Source organism: Acanthochromis polyacanthus, chromosome 8 (genome assembly GCF_021347895.1).
Source record: "Acanthochromis polyacanthus isolate Apoly-LR-REF ecotype Palm Island chromosome 8, KAUST_Apoly_ChrSc, whole genome shotgun sequence".
NCBI classification, from domain to species: Eukaryota; Metazoa; Chordata; class Actinopteri; family Pomacentridae; genus Acanthochromis; species Acanthochromis polyacanthus.
In genome coordinates, this window is record NC_067120.1 from 21,946,328 (window position 1) to 21,966,204 (window position 19,877).

General features: G+C 40.2%; 1 protein-coding gene across 1 annotated transcript; it reads right to left on the bottom strand.

Annotated features, from left to right (window-relative positions):
- Window positions 1–361: 361 nt before the first annotated feature.
- On the bottom strand, window positions 362–18,043 carry snx22 (sorting nexin 22). Its single transcript, XM_022201564.2, has 9 exons — window positions 16,259–18,043; window positions 16,033–16,156; window positions 12,309–12,540; window positions 8,628–8,711; window positions 5,752–5,856; window positions 5,091–5,185; window positions 4,664–4,696; window positions 3,403–3,470; window positions 362–2,938 (listed from the first exon to the last, which is right to left on the bottom strand). The coding sequence occupies exons 3-9, from the start codon at window positions 12,393–12,395 to the stop codon at window positions 2,820–2,822; spliced, it is 591 nt and encodes a 196-aa protein (XP_022057256.1). The 5' UTR covers window positions 12,396–12,540; window positions 16,033–16,156; window positions 16,259–18,043; the 3' UTR covers window positions 362–2,819.
- Between the last annotated feature and the right edge of the window lie 1,834 nt (window positions 18,044–19,877).

Genomic DNA, 19,877 nt, shown 5'->3' on the forward strand with positions numbered 1-19,877 from the left:
TGTACTCTTTGAACAGGGCTTACATCACATCCAGTAACTACTTTTTTTTCTGGCAGAACGTTTTTGCGGAACCAATTCTCTGCAGCCATTATTCAGATTCGGATGCATTTTAACAGCACTAGCAGCCCCCATATAATCACATCCGATCAAACAGTTGTGATCAACAAGAAGATGTCGTACTATTGTGTCTAGATATACCATGTGTATAAAATCATCTAGCTATCTTTACATGTGAATAAAAGGGTTTTTGTATATTTTTACATTGGTTTAAGTGTGTATGATTTATGAATAACTTTTGCACAGAGTTCTGAAGACTATAGGGATTAAAACCTTCATTGAACAGGTCTGGAAACAAGTGACACAAAGGAAAGCCATTTATTTGCAGTTAATTCATTGCAACCATGGAAGATAGGCTCATTTTTATCAGTTTTTACAGTTCAGTTTTATGGAATACACGCATGGGGCATGACTGACAAAAATGGGACCAATGATGTATGGAATAAAATCAGTGAAGAGGTTGTCCTGCCATATATTATAGATATATTTAGTTAAAAGATGTATGAATGGCTATGCATGAATAACACAGCTAGCTGTGGTAACTAGTTTATTTTTATCATGTATCTACACAGTTCTAATGTTAGCACAGTTAAGCAGCTAATTGGAATGTTTCTTAGCTAATTCATTTTTCCAGCCTCATGGTGGACAGTGTAGTCTCTACAAAATCCACCTAAAGATGATTTTTTTCCCCATACTTGAAGCAAATTCTGGACCATAGAAAAAGAAGAGTCTCACAAACATAAGAGATCACAGAGATTTCCACAAGACTGAACTGACTGAGGTACTCTGCACTATGTGGAGCCGCAGCGTTTTATTATTCTCTATTCCATACATGAGTAGTAAGTTGCATCTTTGTTTTTTTGCGCATCCTCACTACTGCCAAGCATGTGCACTATTGCAACTTGTAGCATTGAAATTTAGACAGCACGTGGATGTTTGTGGAGGAGTACACACAGACTCTTACAGACTTGGGGGAGATAAATTTTGTCACACAGACCATCACCTGCTTGCTAATGTGGAAAGCATGAATAGGACGTACTACAGCGGTCACCCCTATAGTGATCCACTTCTGTGTGCAGTGTGTAGGTTTAGAGATTGGAGGTACATATTTAACGGAAAGGCTGTAGCAGAGATACAAATGTTAAAACACTTTCAACTGCCTCGCACAGAGTCGACAAAATGTACTCCTCAGTGGACAGATCCAGCCAAGTCTTGAAATCAACAAGAGGTCAGTTAGAGCCACAGTCAAACAACATACTGAAAAATAAACCACTTTTTTCTCAAGACAAGTATGCAGTCATGTTCCATCTGACCTACTTGTTGCTACTTGTCGACTCTTTTGCTCCAGGCTGAGGCGAGGCGTGACTGCTGTGGAGAAACCTGAAAAAATGAAGACACCTTCTGAACCTGCATACTGTGTGTAGTGATGAAGAAATAGCACATCTTTTGCTACAGATACCTCCTAGTGTCACTTCTTCATTCCATTACCTACTGTTATTCACAATTCTTAAACCTTTTGCTATTTTCTACTGTCTGACAGACTTCCGCCTCTTACATTTGTTGTCTACCAGAACCCTCATGTTTTGTTCTTTGTTTGCTTTCCCTCTGTCATTAATCAGCAACTATACGCAAACAACGTGCCCTATGGCCCACTCTTTGACCATCCCTATAAAGTCTGTCCTTCTTGGCTGGCTTTGCAGACTGTGTCCACAGTATACCGGAAAACAACACCCCACTACAGCAAACTTCAAAGGGCTAAAACTGAAATTTCTTCAACAGTAGCAACACTTCAATCATTTACTATCAACTGTTTTTGAAAAAAATATTTACCCTGTCTCAAAACATATAACAGTACAACAGACACTTCAACTTATATGGCACACAGTCAATCCATCCTTTCCTTTTGGTTGATAAAGCTAAATAGACAATATAAAACCCTTCTAATGCTTGTGAGAACAGTTAAATCTTTTCATCGACTGGGGGAACTTAGGCCTCACTGCAGATAGAAATGATTTAACAACTCGGCTGCCTAATCAGTGACCTAAATACAGCAGTTAAAAGGTCAAGTGACACCTTATAGCTATAGCTTCTCAAACAGAGAAATGTGGCTCTTCATGTTCTATGACTCAGGTTCATTTAGAAAATTCCCACATGTTGAGTCCTGTTCGAGTCTTTATTCCACTTTCAATATAAAGAGCATGATATAAAAACACATGCACGACCAAAACATTTGGTTACATTAAAAAGCGCTACAAAATCTTTGAAAAATATTTACATCACTTTCCAGTGAGTATGTTTGAAACTGTGTTCCCACACTCAAACAGGTCAAACAGTTACTTTGACAAAAAGAACAAAACTGTAAACTAAAACATCTTAAAAACTGTCTCTTCCTCTAATTTTCAAGTAGAAATATTGTCAGTAGTCCTTTATTTTAAAATAATATTCACATCTACTTACCTACAATGTCACTAAAACAAATGGCACACATTAAATATGTATTTTACTGGGTTCACATTTGCTTCGGCAGCATAATAATGCCAATAATCCTGATTAAAATCGATTTGACATCTTCATGGCTATAAAACACTGACACACAGTATGCGAGTCTGACACTAAGTAAAATCACTGCATCAATATAGACTGCATGATGGTTTCAATCCCACCGGGATCAGCCATACAGAAACTGTTCTGTTATGTTAGCTTGTTGTGTGCAGATGGCTTTTTCACTCATAGTTTTGTGTATTTGACTCTACTGTCTGTGTTCAGGCCTCTATAGAAGTGGTGGAGTTTGGCTCAGGGAGTGTGGAGGAGGTGAAGCTGACCCGGACATCCCGGGGGTAAAATCCCTGAAGTACTCCGTCCACAACGACATCTGGGAGACCTGTGAGACAAAACTTAGGGTTTATTATGTGTGACTAAGGACGTGGTGTTTTTCATAGGGATGTAGTTTCCAGGTCAGCTAGTCAATTGGTTGGAAGATATTCATTTGTCAGACAATCGGTTAGAATTTAATGATGAGTAAAGCGCTACATCAAGAGCCCTCGAGGGTTAATATGTTATTTTTGGCAGCAAGGCGACAACTTATGAACACGCCTCCTTTTTGCAACTTTGAAATCTCCCAACATCTCCCAACTTCTAATTTATTTAACATTGACTGTACGTCTACCAAGATTTCCTTTGACTGGTTACAATTCTAGCATTTTGAGACTTTTCATCTCTAAAATACAATGCCAAAAAACTAAATGAAGGGCTTTTCTTTGTGTTTTTTTCAGTGTCAACATTTTTCGGAATTTCTTTGACTATAGCACAACAAATGCTGTGTAGATCAAGTCTGTTCTTTCTTACCTGATGTGCATTTGGAGATATAAGGATCCTGAAAGAATCCCACTACCCGCTGATGTGGTAACTGAAAACTGAGGAAACCAAAGCAAAAAGGAATCAGTCGGTTTCATGCAATGATTGTAGTTCTTCAAACATCAAAATTAACTGTGTTGCATCATTTCCATTTCCATTAATTGATTTATTTTTTCTGACCTTTTAGGCTTTATTATATAGGACAGTGGAGAAAGACACAGGAAATGTGAGGAGAAGAATAGGAGAAGGACCTGCAGCATAGGGCCATGGACTGGATTTGAACCAATGACCGCAGCATCAGGTCTATAGCCTGTGTATTGGTCATCTGTTCGACCAGGACACCCAATGTTGAGTGAGCAATTTCTTAAAGAAAAAAATTGCAATTCTCTGATTCTGGCTTCTTAAATTTGAATATTTTCTGGCTTATTTCCTCTACCACATGAGTAAACTGAATATCTTTGTGTTGTGGGCAAAGAAGACATCACAGCCGCCTTGGGTTTTGGGAAGTTCTCTGTCATTTTATACCAAATGTAAGGACAGATCGCTCAACATCGAAAATAACTTTTAGTTGCAGCCATAGCGCACATTCTGGTACAGCTTGGATCTGCTAGAATGATGATGACGAGGTTTGGCGCCGACAAGCCCGTTCTTAAGGTGGTAGCAGAGTGGACTCATGGCCCTGAGCTCTGGAGTGGCCCTTAAGTGTGTCACACTCCAACTGCATTGCATCATTTGATAAGCATCATTTCACAGCCATAAGTCAAAGTCACTGAAAACCTTTTAAGAGCTTCTTCTTCAGTAGCCACATTTCTCATATAGTTCTATAATACAGCTTTGGCAACATTTTTGATGTTTTACTTCACACAGTCTACTTTCATGCTTTGTGGCTGTGCTTACTTTCTAAGCAGTGGTCACTAAGTAGAAAAAAGACAAAGTAATTTGCTGCATATGTAATAAGACAAAGTCAGAAGCAACCAAACAAAGCATTAAAATGATTATTGTTTGTGGAATGTTGGTGTGTTGCTGTTAACAGAGATTTTGTTGTATGTTCATACCACACAGATTTCAAAAATTTGGACCTGGTGGAGTGGAGAAGTGCAAAGGAACAAAACATTACCAGAAGTAATGTGTAGTCATCTAAGTGTAATGTCTGATGCTCAAATGGCTGTTTTTTGCTACATCCCTCTTGATGCAGGACACACACTGAATCACACAAAAACTGAAACATACGAAATACGAGTGAAGCTCTTACTTGTAATCCTGACTGTCCAATTCATCAAGCGACCTAAAAGTAGAACACATAACTGTTAGATAATTCCCGCAAGGACACGATCAACATAAAAGTTAGCATATGCGTTTACAACAAAGATGGAAGACGTGCTACTCTATATTACAGAAATTTCCTCTAGTTTAAAAAGGATAAATGTTTTTATAATAGAGGAATATCAAAACACTTTCAGCATGAACTAAACTGAAGGACCTGTATAGTTTTCTGTCCTTGATTGGTAGCTAAATTGTGGGTTAGAGTCAGTGCTGCTGCTCCACACCACTGTGTGAAATGTTTCTGGGGTTTTATTATGTTGCTGCATTGCCCCCAATCCCAAATTAGACGCACTAAATATAGCTACGTGTCCAACATCTCTGGGTGCAGTCAGAGGAGTCCGGACCGAAGGACTTACTCCGTGCTGCTCATCTTATGGCCTGTATGGAAATGTTTCACATGGAGGAAGTCCAGCAGCACCTGTGGCACGTCTTCATTTTGATAGATGATCTCCTGGTCATCGAAGAAGAGTCAAAGAGTCAAAGAGTCAAACTGTAAGATTGTTGCGTTTTTTTTGTTTTGTTTTTTCAAATTAAGATTGTGAGGATTCAAAAATTAAATAAACTTCAATACTGTCCAGCAATGAAAACCTGATGTTTAAGCTTTCAGTAAGCAGGTAGTTAAGCTCCTTTCAAACACTTCCAAAACAGAGTAGCATGGCCCTTCCGCAGGCAGCAATATGATAAGTGTCACATACTGTATGTTACGATCTGTCACCTCTATAGGAATGTGTGCACTGGCTGGAATGTGTTTGATGTGACACACAGTAAATGTTCACATGAAAACAGCTCCACGGTGTTACCAGAGGTCAGAATCCCAACAGTGAACTTGTGAATTCACCTTTCAAAAAGTACCTACAGTTGAATTAGTTAGTGAGGTTTTACAGTGGCTTTACAGTAGAAGTCGAAAATGAAGAGAATCCTATAAAATGTGTCTCTCACAAAGACACCTCAGCACAGCCGAGGATTTCTGCTCAAGTATATCAAGTTGAGAGATGAGGAGTGGGTTTGCTGTGTTACCTGGATGTAATCCTCCAGCTCCTGCCTCCTCTGCTCCAGAGGTTTGGTCCTCAGATGGGGATTCCTTTTGCTCGGGAAATCCGGAGCCTGGATGATCTTCCTGAGCTGCAGACACCACGAGACAAACAAAGAGCTTTCAAATCAAATTTACAAATGGGGTGAAGCTCAGCTTTTAAAGAATACAGATTTTTTTGTCCCTCACAAGTTTTCACAACTTTCTGAGACATTTGTTTCAGGCCACTGGAAATACATGTGCAGTTGCAGGAGACCTTCGCAGTTTGGAATTTTCAGTTTACTTGTGCATGTAAACTGTTATTTTAACCACAAAACAACATTTATTCGCTGCAAGAAAATTGCTTGTTAACATTTGTGGGGGTTGTACATGAATAAAACCTAAACGGAAAGAGGAAGAACTGTAGAAGTGGATGACCACACAGGTGGTCAGCACTCTGTTTCATCTGGTAGAGCAGTCTGCAAACTGAGTTTAAATGGAAAGAGTCTTGTCCAGTGCCACATGGTTGAAGTCCCTGAAGGTCATGAAGAAACCACTGAGATGTACAGTGTGTAGTCACAAATGGCTGGAGAGATACCAGAAGGGTGTGCGTCCAGAACAATCAAGACAGCATGTGAAAGTTTTCGGGGGATTAAATGTGGACAAAACTCCAAGACTTGGAGTTCAGCACATTAACTTTAATAATAACTGAAAAATGTCCATTCATTTTCTCACACTGTACATTGCTACAGTCTTTGTTTTCGCCCTCTGTCTGAAAGGCATGTTTTATCTCCTGTCTCTTAATGCCTCCGTCCTACAAAGCCCGGTCTGCTCTGACTTGTCATCTGACCTGACAAAAATGAAGAACGTTGGTTCCGTCGTGTTTGCATGTTCTCCCTGAGCATGCGTGGGTTTTCTCCAGGCACTCCGGCTTCCTCACACAGTCCAAAAACATGCTGAGGTTAATTGGTTACTAAATTGCCCGTAGGTGTGAATGTGAGTGTGATTGTTTGTCTGTATATGTAGCCCTGTGACAGACTGCCGACCTGTCCAGGGTGTCTCCTGCCTTCGCCCGAGTCAGCTGGGATAGGCTCCAGCACCCCCGCGACCCTAGTGAGGATAAAGCGGTGTATAGAGGATGGATGGATGGATGGTTCCGTCGTGTAACCTCGAGTACAGGCAGAGAGATGTAGCTCTAGCAGAAGCGACCCTGCTGACACAATATCAGCGGGGAGCAGCTCATTCTTTCAGGGCTAAACTAGCTGCAGGCAGGTGTTCCATAAATATGCTAAACACTGAATAGATACAGCACCATTCAAAAGCTTGGGGTCATTTAGAAATGTCCTTATTTTTGAAAGAAATGCAGTTTTTCTTAATTAGGATAACATTAAGTTAATCATAAATACAGTCTAAACATTGTCAATGTGGTCAATGACTATTCTAGCAGGAAACAGCTGATTTTTAATGGAATATCTACATAGGGGTACAGAGGAACATTTCCAGCAACCATCACTCCTGTGTTCTAATAGTGCATTGTATTAGCTAATCATGTTGAAAGGCTGATTGATGATTAGAAAACCCTTGTGTAATTATGTTAGCACATGAATAAAAGTGTGTTTTCATGAAAAAACATGAAATTATCGGAGTGGTCCCAAACTTTTGTAATGTAGTCTAAGTAATGGAAAAAAGAGTCTGGACTTCAAACGACGTGTTTCAAGCAGGTAAGGAGCAGTTTGTTCTTTGAGATAGAATAACTGGCTTTGTTGAGGATTTAACACACTCAAAAGAGGAAAGGGGAAAAACCTACAAAGCATAATGTGGACTCCTCAATAAAATCCTCTTTTCTTGCCAGTGTTAGATTCATTCTTGTTCACCTCAACTGTCCTAAAGCATAGATGGAAATGATGTGATGTAGAATATTTTCCTGTAGCCATGTCTCTGTGAAACAGAAAAACCCCTGACTTCCTCACTAGGACTTTTAGCTTGTCCATCTGACATCCCAGTGATCTCACATTGTCCACGATGATAAAAACAAAGCCACACTTCTATATCTCCATCAGTCTCTGTTGTCTGCAAACAGGTCTATTTTTAATCAGTCTCATTCTTCCTGTGCTTCCTCAACATGTTTTTGGATTTCTTCTGGGAAGTATCTTGCTGCTGTTCTGGTCGCTATGCTGACTGGTTTCAACATGATTAGCTGGTCCCTGGTGTAAACAGTGTGAGCATGGAGTTGGTGGGCAACAGCTGCTCCTCTGAATTAAATTAAATTAAATATCTGAAAAATAAATGAGCAAAGGTCTTCCAGGCAGCCTGTCCAGAGACTGCACAGCTCAGAAAAGCCACCAGCAATAATCCAGACAAGTGTGACAGAAAGAAAGGGCAGGACTGTACTGATACACAAAAAACTTTCAAAATCATTCATTCAGAGGCACAATACACAAAGTTAACCCAACTCCACATCACAGTCAGCCTCATCAATATACACTACTGTTCAGAAGTTTGGGGTCACCCAGACAATTTCATGTTTGCCATGAAAACTGACACTAATATTCATGTGCTAACATAACTGCACAAGGGTTTTCTAATCATCCATTAGCCTTTCAACACCATTAGCTAACACAATGTAGCATTAGAACACAGGAGTGATGGTTGCTGGAAATGTTCCTCTGTACCTCTATGGAGATATTTCATTAAAAATCAGTCGTTTCCAGCTAGAATAGTCATTTACCACATTAACAATGTCTAGAGTATATTTTTGATTCATTTAATGTTATCTTCATTGAGAAAAACTGCTTTTCTTTCAAAAATAAGGACACTTTTAAAGTGACCCCAAACTTTTGAACGGTAGTCTAGTCACAGCAACTGTGGTTATGAAGGTACTTACTTTTCTGTGGAGAGTCTGGAACTCACTGTTTCTTCTGAGCACATAGTGTTTCCTCTCATTAAACAAGACTTCAACTCTGAAAAGCTGCAAACAGAAGACAGAACAAGACGCCGAAGATTAATATAGAATTAGTAATTTATTGAGTCATTTAGCCTTTTAAACAGGTAGTGAGTGTAGCGCTAATTGGTAATAGTTTAATGTGTGCAGCATTGTGCCAGGAAGCTCAGTTTTCCTTCATACTGACAGTGACATTTAAATGTTCTGACTCTGACTGATTCATGCTTTAGGTTATTCCACTGAGGGCTGTATAATGATACAACAACATTTCTCCAGCAGGAGGAGATACAGAGCTTCATATTTCACTCTCAAGAACAGAGATGAGCACAGCCTAACATTAGTCTTAGTCAAGATGAAAATTATTTATTCAGAATCTTGAGAGTAACAGCACAAAAGTCTGGAAAAAACAACAACTCTGGAGTAAAACATGGAATAAAATGGAAAAGTACAGGATGTAAAATAAATGGAAAAACAATGACACAACATATAAAACACATGGAAGATGTATTTGAGACAAGGTGGCTTTTAGATGATGATGATGGTTCCAGTGATACTGAATATCTGATCACTGACTCAAAGTAATCTATATGTGCTCAGACATGCATTCACACTCATTTATACAGTATACAACAGACATGAGTACATCCCTGAGCAATGTCACTTACAAGAACAATACAATAATAATTTAGCTGTACGATCTGAAAATACTTTCACTGCAAAACAGTCCTGAAATACCCACATGATTTATATTCTGTAGATCTTTCAAATCGCTCAGATGGAAATATTATCTGATGACCGGTCTACTTTCGTCAGTGTGCTTGTAACTAACATGAGCTCATTTAATGCTGTTCACTGAATGAATCAGACCTCCAACAACACTAGAGTAGCTCCTTCATGTTAAAACCAGAGGTTGAACGAGATCAACTGTTCTCAATTACTGTGAATAAATACACTACTGAAGTACTTTCTTTCACTTAAAGAGGAAGAAGTGAATTTTATACTTCTCTACCACATGTCCATATGCAGCAGAAGTTCATAAAATATGCTACAAGGTTACAAATGAACCCAACATATAATGTGGTTGAAATTAGCGGTGTCTGCCCTGACATTTCACGATGAGTCACAATAATCCAATGAGAAAATACAAATATAACAACAGCAGTCACAGGGGTTTTGTTTTTGTCTGCATAGCAAATATTCTAACTTATTATGATTCTGTACTTCCACTGGTGATTGAGTATTTTGAAACTGCTGCAGGGGGTGGCTAATTAATGGAAGATCCTGAACCTTTGAGTACTACAGTGAGTCCTACAGACCTGGTCCCTGTTTTACTGTGGGGTACATTTTGCTGCATGCTCTACCAGGACGATAACGCCTCCATCTGTATGAGACAACGGATCATTGAATGCTTTGATTACAATGATGTCAGTCATATACTGTAGCCTTCACAGTTAATGTATCTCCACCTAAATGAAATCCTGCGGGAGATTTTGGACCAGCAGGTTGGACAGCGTCCTCCACCACCATCATCAAAACTCCAAATTATCTGTTGGAACATTGGTGTTCATTCCTCCAGTAAAGTCCAATGCCAAGCTGTTCTGATGCCATTTAGTGGCCCAAACCAGACTATGACACTTTATGGTGGTTTTGCTCTTTGTCAGCCATCTGACATTGTTACTTTCTCTTAATTTTTCTTTAATGACTTCTTGTGACTTAATGACATTTTCTCAACATGTGAGCATGGTTGAGCTCCTGCATGGAAAATGCAGACATAAACATGACAAAGTTCACATTATGCAGCAAAAATTCATTTTATCAGAGGAAAATCATAAATATGTCTTATTTAACAACTTATTTTGGGGCGGCTGTGGCTCAGGTGGTAGAGCGGGTCGTCAAATGATCGAAGGGTCGGCGGTTGGATTCCCGCTCTCGCCTAGTCATGTGCTCTCACACTGGTGTATGAATGCGTGTGAATGTTGGTGGTGGTCAGAGGGGCCGTAGGCGCGGATTGGCAGCCACGCTTCCGTCAGCCTGCCCCAGGGCAGCTGTGGCTACAAATGTAGCTTACCACCACCAGAGTGAGAATGTGTGAGTGAATGAATAATGGATTCATTGTAAAGCGCTTTGGGTGTCTTGAAAAGTGCTATATAAAAGTAGCCATTATTATTTTTTCTTTTCAATTTTAAACACAAAATATAAGATGAGCTTCTAAATCCATCCAATTTTCAGACTCATCTGCAAAAGTGTGGGCTATACATTAGTCCCACTGATTGACCAATTAAAAATCCCTGTTAACCAATTTCTGGCTGTGTATTGATCAGTTGCCAGGGGATCGGCTGAAGCTCCATTAATGTGTTCCGCAACTACATCTGCAAGAGTTCACACGATGTAAATTTTATCATCCATCCAACTCCTCAAGGGTCAGTATGGGCCCTCTGCAAACATCCACAAAGTCTGTGATCCTGTTGACTGTCTGCAGTGCAAATGAGCCAACTGCATACACACCGCAAGATTGTTGTAAGGACAGACTGTAGGAAGACAGTATTGGTCATCAACACCTCCATAATTAATCTCTAAAAGAGTTGTAAGTGAAGCAGTCACTGCTGGACTTTGCAGGTGCTTTGATTTGCAAATTTTCCATCAATAGATGCGAGACACAGTACAGACAATCCTGTGCCTTGACGGCCCATTGTGCTCAGCCCCCTTCAGGACAAATCACACAGAGATGGTGCTACAGCTCAGTCTGTAACCAGCTGTTTGAATAAAATACAAAGCACAAAGACATTTATTAGCTCTAACAGGGCTACCACTGGTCGGTCTGCACCAGCTACTGCAGCTTATGGGATGTTTTCCCAAATTTACAATCATTAAACCTCGACCAAAATGCTGCCAAAAGACGGTAGCTTTCTCAAATGCCCATTATCACAGGAGAAGGCAGAGGACAAACTCAACATGTAGGACTGAGCAGGAGACAGAAGAAGAAGAGAAAAGCCACTGTTGTCTCTGAGGCCACCAGACAGTGATAATGCTGAATAACACAGTTAAATACATTATCAGTTTAGTTCAGTAATTTTGTACCTCATTTAATACAATATTGGCCAATAAGAGGCTCATATCTGTCGACCACAGATGTAAAACACTTTGAGTGAACTCCAATCAACCATAACAGCGAAGTGTTGCTCAAGTTCAAGTCATTTCATACAACTACAGACAGTCTGTATAATGAGTACTTCAAGTACATGTTGTTCTTTCCACATTAGTTCATTTTGAATGCAGGACTGTTGTTCGTAATAAATATATTTACAGACTGATGATTCTACTTTTTCTCAGTAAATGATCTTAACACCTACTCCACCTCGTACTGTTCATTTGGAGTCAATTCAAAGCAGGACCTGACAAACGGGTTCTGAGGAATCTCGGCAGCTCTGGACAGAAACAGAGAAAACCTGAGCTGAATTCATTTCCAGCCTCCACGCAGGTAACCAGGCTCACCTGGAGTCCCGCTCTTTCTACCGAACAGCACAGAATGGCTCATTCAAAGCAGTCAAAAGACAACATGCATGGGAGCAAACACTGTTTCTGTGCTGCTGCGAACAAGAAACAGGTTCAACAGGACGTCCTCACCTTTCTGGACTTTCCCGACTCATCCACTTCCTTCTCCATCGATGGGATCGACACTTGAATCATGAGGAAATCTTCCTGCAGCACCATCGGACTGCACTAACTGTGTCACATCTACTTTCTGCAGCTGAGTACAAACTTTACAGTAAGTTCACGGCTTTTCTCCGTCCGGGAACTGAAAGAAAAAACCGCGTCCGTCGCTCTCCGGTCTGTTCCCTGCTGCTCCACCTCCACACTAATTGGACAAACCCATCCGCCATCCAGGACATTAAAGGTGCAGTCAGACATTTGGGAAAAACACCAGAAACACAAATCCAGTTTATCACCACAGGAAAGCAGGTATGGAGTATGTTTCGTGGTGAGATGTGGCGTTTACTGGTCGTAGGACATGTTGGCACAAAATCATTTCCTCACAAATGACCATTTACATCTCCAGGCTCTTGTCAGAAACTTCTATTGTATTTTATTTGTCTGTCTGTCTGTCTGTCTGTCTGTCTGTCTGTCTGTGTGTGTGTCTCTACAACTGATCTAAAGTCTCATGATTTGTCTTCAACACTGGTATTGCATAATTCAAAATGTATTTGTCACTATTTTCTGATGTCATCAGTGACTGTTTTAATTTAAACTTCCCCTCATTAAAGCTGAACTCTCTACCACGAAGTTTTGTTTTTAGATTCAGATACAGTTCTGTAAGGCTGTTCCTTTGTTAACGTTATATATACACTATCGTTCTAAAGTTTGGGGTCACTTAGAAATGTCCTTATTTTTGAAAGAAATACAGTTTTTTTCAATGAAGATAACTTTAAATTAATCAGAAATCCAGTCTAGACATTGTCAATGTGGTAAAAGACTATTCTAGCTGGAAACAGCTGATTTTTAACGGATACATTAATACATAGGAGTACAGAGGAACATTTCCAGCAACCATCACTCCTGTGTTCTAATGCTACATTGTGTTAGCTAATGGTGTTGAAAGGCTAATTGATGAGTAGAAAACTCTTGTGCAGTCATGCTAGCACGTGAATATAAGTGTGAGTTTTCATGGAAAACATGAAATTTCCTGAGTGACCCCAAACTTTTGAATTATAGAATAACTGTTACAAATCTAACTATCTTTCTGACTTTGCTGAGCTGTTAAACTGTGTTTCTGTTATTTTACCTCCTCTCATTAACATCCCTCTACAATGCAATACTTAAAAATGTGAATAAAAATACTATGGAAGTACAGCTAGTGTATAGTGTGACATGTTCTGCCATGCCAGCTCTTCAATTCAAACAGCTGTGACTCTTTGCTGCAGGGTTAAAGGCACAACAGCTGTTCACATTAAACTTAAATCATCACTCTGACAACTTGTCATCACAGCTTTGAGGCTGGTACGCTAGACTGAGTGTAACTGACAGCCTTCAAGAAGCGACATGTCACTTTCAAATCCAGGTTCACTTCCTGCTGTGCTTGAAAGTAAAACAAAAACATGTGGACGTAAAAAGGGATGTAAACCCACACCATGGAACACACAACTGTCCTCACATCCTCTGAGTCTAACATTTACAACCAGTGGAAGAAGTAAAAGAAAAGGTTTCATGTTGCAAGTGCTTTACTGAACAGGAAATCTCTGCCGTTTCCCCAACATGTACAGATGATTTTTCTCAGGTTGATCTGAGCCAGAATCACATGCTCCGTCTGTGGCCTGTCATCATGGAATATATGACTTCCCATCCTTGTTGTTACTCACTGTGTTTTAAATTTAGCAGGCGGCAGAGCTGACTTCAGCAACACTGTGAGGATATGTGACCTTCTGGAGCCATAGATCACAGTAATGATCACATTCTGCCTGTTGTGTCGTCATTCGATTTGCTCATGTGAATCCTTGCGCTGCCGGTGAACACTCATCGTGCCTGAACTCATGGTGTCAGCAGATACAAGCCGTACACATTAACAAAGAGGAATTCAGTCTGTGTATTGTAGCTGTAAAATCACATTCACTAGACAATGAAAACCTATTTCATTTATCTCAGACAAAGCTAACCTGCTGCTGTAAGGGATGTCATATTTAGCAGAAATAAAAGTAATACTGCACTTCTCATTTAACTCTCACCAAGAAAGAGAATTAGTGTATTTCCTACCTGCCCCTGTTATTTTCATTAATGACCTACCGGCACCCAGCCTTTAGCTTTCCTGTTGCCTGCTTTTTCTGTCTCCTGGCCTTCTCTGCTTGCTTTGTTTGCCTATTTGGATTTGTGCATAACATCAAACTCAACTTTAAATTCGATGCAGTGAATTTTTACTTCATTCCACTTACCTGTTTCTGTGTTTTGATATATTGTCTGAAAAACTTCTAACCTGAAAGGCAGTGGATTACAATTTAGATGACCTTGAGTTTAAGTTAAAAGTTTTGTCTTTGTTTTATCTAAACATTTCTTTTTACTTTCTATTTTGAATTGTCATCTTGCAATCTCTAAAATATATTCCTGTTAGTAGGAAAGTTCGCCTTCCTCATATTATGAATGTTTTTCAATTTCATCACGTATTTATATACTGTTAAATATTAAGGTTCTTACACAAAGTATTTTTGGTGACATAAAAACATCTGGTTGTGGAATTTTATCCTGTCAGCTGGGATGTGATGATAGATAGATAGATAGATAGATAGATAGATAGATAGATAGATAGATCTTTTATTTATCCCCCTGGGCATTTAAATTTTCCACTTTTGAAACTCTTTGCTGAAGAATGATTTTGCTGAAGTCTCCACAACTTCACAAACTAGAGTTTGTCACTGATAGACATACCAGCTAGTCTTGGGAGCGTGATGCAATTTGTCCGAGTCAGTGAATGAAAGAAAGCACTGTCATCCAGAATAACGGTGTTAGCTGATGCATTCTTCAGTTCAGTTGAACTGAAAGCTGTTTCCAGCTACAAACTAAAAGCTTGGCTGTCCACAGACACAACTCTTCCCCCATACCCTAAAATAGCAACGTAATTGTTGGACTCTGGACTCCGACTGATGCTTTTAGGACACTTGATCAAGATAAACTGAACCAAATCTTTGAAGGCCACAGTTAAATTCACATGTTATGACTGGCTTTTGTCCTTCCCCACCAGCTTTGAATATTTATTATCTTTTGTCCCTTGCATTTGTTTATCGCTTGTTTTTTTCATAAAGAAACTACACTGGATGATGCAGTGAATCAAATGTTTATTTAGGTCTTTAACATTGTTTTATTTTTTATTTTTTAGGAAACTTTAAATTAACTTCACAGCATTAACCATGGTTTAAAAAAGCCTTTCAAACAACTTTGAACTGCCACTTTTGCAGGCACAAACTCACTGACATATTTAAAATGTCACACAGATTTTTACTTTTTAACAGCAGTTTTTCCAGCTCTACAGAGAAATACAGACTGAAGCACATCATCCAGACTGTCTACCTGAAAGAAAGAACCCCAGAGGTAGTTTCACCATCTGACATGCTTCACTCTGCACTCACTGTTGTGATTTGTTTGCAATTCTCTTCTCAGTCAACCCCCTAAAAATGTCATGTCAGACTCATAGCCTGCCCTTTGTGCCTGTTATTAGTCATTTTCCTTTGCTGCAGAGTTTGTATGTCAGCATACTCAGCATAAAGAAAAAAATAGCTGCAAAATAGAAGAGAAAAATGCTGGAATTACAAGGTTATGTTTCCGCATTTCGAGTGTTTTGTGCCACGTGTAAAATAGTTTTACTTACATGTCTTCTTCCACATTGAGGTTCTTGAGCTTGTAGACAGTCGCTTGTCCTTCACTGCCCCCAATGAAACACAGTCTGTCCTTGCGGCAAACAGCAGAGACGCCAGCAACATACCAGCTGCAACCTGGTACACAATGGATGAAAAAACTGTGTTTATTTAGTGAACACAGGATTATTTCAGATCAGATAAAAACAGCAGGTGAAAGTCTGTATCAGAATGACTCACATGCAGGAACTCAGGCTGTAAACACTGTGGACCAGTTTGGGGTCAGCTTGAAACACCTGAGTACAGTCCGCCCTGGATGGATGTGAATTTCAACACAGGGGTAGAGCTGTCCTGCCTCCACAGATGATCCAGTCAGAGGAGCAGCTCAGGAAGACACCGGGAATAATTAGCGGCCGTTCAGTGTGGTTCACAGGGAACAGATAAAGAGCAACAAATCAAATAGTAAAAGTACCCAGTATTGTCTGTTTTCATCTTGTTGCAGTTTGTTACACTTTGCCCATCCGCCTCATTATCTATGTGCTGCCTTTTTTAAAGTGTATTTCACTACAGCAAACAACCGCCTTACTGAATTTTAAGATTTGGATCATGCAGTAACGCAGGACTGCTTGTTCTTTGCCATGCAAAGGTACCATCAAGCCATTTTCCAAGTGAACACTAAGGAGCATGCTGTTCTTAGCACTGCCCAAGATGATTGTGATTGGTTTAAATAAACACAGACAAGTCAGAGCTTTTTTTCCTTCCTTCTTTCCTACAGCAGAGAGATGATGAGGTGTAACCAGATTATTCTACACAGAGATGCATTAGTGCCAGATAATGGTCTAGCCATGCGAGACAATACACACAAGCACTTCCACTGTGTTTTTGGTAAGTGCCTTAAAATGCTCATGGTTAAAGCGTGAACACTGTTCGATGATGCCTCCCATAAGCCAGCCAGCCAGACAACAGAATTCTGCAGGAGAAATTCAGAGCGGGACAGAAATGTATTTCAAACTCATTTTTATATCAGAGACACTCAACAGTCAAAACAACAATTTTCCATTGACATTATATTTTACCCAAAGGACTTGCCTCATTTAAAATCAGCACATTTTTTGAATTTCTGTGGCCCCCATGCTGTTGGATGGAGACGACACAAAGACCAGGAGTTGATACAGACAGAACACTTTCTTGCTTCTTTTTCCTTCCAGCCCTCTCACTGTCTTGCACCTTGTTTTAGTGTATAGATGCTATGATAATTGCATTATACAGGAACCTGTATATGTACTGTATAATAACTTACAGACATATGTCTTTTCAACTGCCTTTAAAATTCCACAGTAGAATTTTTTTGATTCATTACATAGTGTGTTATATAAAGTCGCTCATCTTAACATGTTTTGCCATGAAATTATCTAAAATTATTTAGTAGATTTACTATTAAAGAAACATCATCAGCATAAACTGTGACTCCAAGGTCACACTACTATGACTGTGAAACACATCCTCTGGCCACTGCACAGATGAAACAATATTTATTGGACTGTTGTTGTCTAGGGCCTCTAATCCCAGAGGCTTATAGTGAGGGGAACTATAGAACTAAGTTCCAGGTCCTACACAAAGCCTGGAATCAACATGATCTGTAATTAACCTGCATTGAGGGAAGTCCTGATCTCCTCTGCCTCCTGAACCACAGCTGCCCACAAATGCAAAATTTATTCAAATTACAATAGATTCAACAAAGGACATCAGATATCCCTTTTTTTAACCCCTCGACTTTGGTTGAAAGAGCCAGTTAAGATAGCACCACTGGAAGAAAAATGACTGCAACGAAATCTGTCCATCCATTATCTATACACCACAGGCCGCCAGTCTATCACAGGGCTAGATATACAGACAAACAATCACACTCACATTCACACCTATGGACAATTAGAATCACCAATTAATCTCAGCATGTTTTTGACTGTGGGAGGAAGCCGGAGTACCTGGAGAAAACTCACGTAAACAACATGCACAACTCCACGCAGAAAGTCCTGGACCCAGACGTGAACCGAGGATCTTCTAGCTGCAAAGCAACAGTACTAACCACTGCACCACTCTGCAGCCTCTGCAATAAAATAAAGGGTAAAAAATGTTTAAGCATACAATCACATTGTTGAGGGAGCAGCTGCAGATCAAACCTGGGTTCACCATAGCGTTACTGCCAGGAGATTCAGGAGATCCTTACAGAAAGTGCAGAACAAAACAGTGGTTAAAGTTAAGTGTGGGACATTTGACCTGTACAAGTAGCATTCATTAACTTTGGAAACAAAGACTACCAGTAGTAGAGTCATAAACCTTCAGTGTCTGCCCACACAATTCTAAATGATACCAAGGGCAGTCTGTGCAAGTCTGCAATTTAGATAATCATTAATTTGCCTTTGTAATGATTGATGGCTGGAAAAAGTAAAGGCAACATATGAAATGTAAACATCTAAACAAAAAAACAAAATGAGGTCGGACATCATGGCGTGAAGACGTGTCTTTCGGGGCTCCGCTAAGTAGTGGCAAATTTTATTTTAAAAAGCACAATTATTTTTCCTTTAGTAAGCTAAGTGACTTGGTGTACTAACTGGATGATATTCACAGTCCACCTGCTATTGTAGTACTTCTACAAGCCTCTCATTGTTTACATCGAGGTAGGCGCCTAACGAAGCCTGGGGATTTCCTGCTCAACTAGCTCCGCTAGCGGCTACGATCACCGTGAGCTCTGAGACAACCGAGACCTGAATTTTGCCATATGCTTCACTAATTCAGCACTTGACGTGGACGCTTCCTGCACTCGCTCCGCAGAGGAATCCTATTCGCCACGTGAGCGCAAATAAAGGCATTTTCGGCATTTTCTGTGAGCTACAGCTACGTTAGCTAGCTATGTTTAGCTATAGCGGCGGCGCTACGGCTACATAAGTCACGGCTAACTTCGACTTTATATCTACTTTCTGTAACCTCCTTGTGTGTTGTAAACTGTTACAATGGCTGACAGAAGAGACCTATTCGCCGTAGCCCCACAGACTCTGATATTACCCCTGCTAGTTCTGAAAGCTCGGGGTTACAGCGGGATGTTTCTACGGTGAGAGGAGTGGAGAGCTCCGACAACGACTCAGGAGAGGCACCGCTAAGTGAAAGTGTGTTTACTAAGGCACTTGAGAGTTTAAGACAGGACATCTGTGACAAATTGGACTCCAAGATAGACACTGTGACTCAAACACTGCGATCTGAAATGTCCATGGTGAAGACTGAGCTGAAAGCTACAGTGCTAACTCTTCAGAAAACTGTGGATGCTCATCAGGACACTATAAAAGACCTGGAGAAATCTGCCACCACCTGCTGTGACGATATATCCTCTCTTCAATCCACGGTGAATGTTCTAAAGGATGAGGTAAACACTCTTAAAGCCAAGTGTGAAGACCTTGAGGGAGATCACGGCGCAATAATATACGATTAGTTGGGGTCCCAGAAGGCGTCGAAACACCTCGTGCTAGAGAGTTTGTGTCTCAACTCTTAAAAGACATTTTGCAACTGGATGAGGCACCTCTGCTGGACAGAGTTCACAGATCCCTCAGAGAAAGACCCAAGACTGGAGCACCACCACGTCCACTGATCATCAGAGTGCACTACTTCCATGTGAAAGAGCAAATACTGCGTCAAGCTGGAGATGCTGCCCCCTCCTTTTCCAGGGCAGGAAGCTGTCAATTTTTCCTGACTTTCCTCCTGAAGTTGCTAAAAAGCGCTCACAGTTTTCTGGTGTTAAACGTCTCCTCCACAATTGCCCTGGGATCAAGTTTGGCCTGTTCTACCCTGCGGAGCTGAGGATTACTCT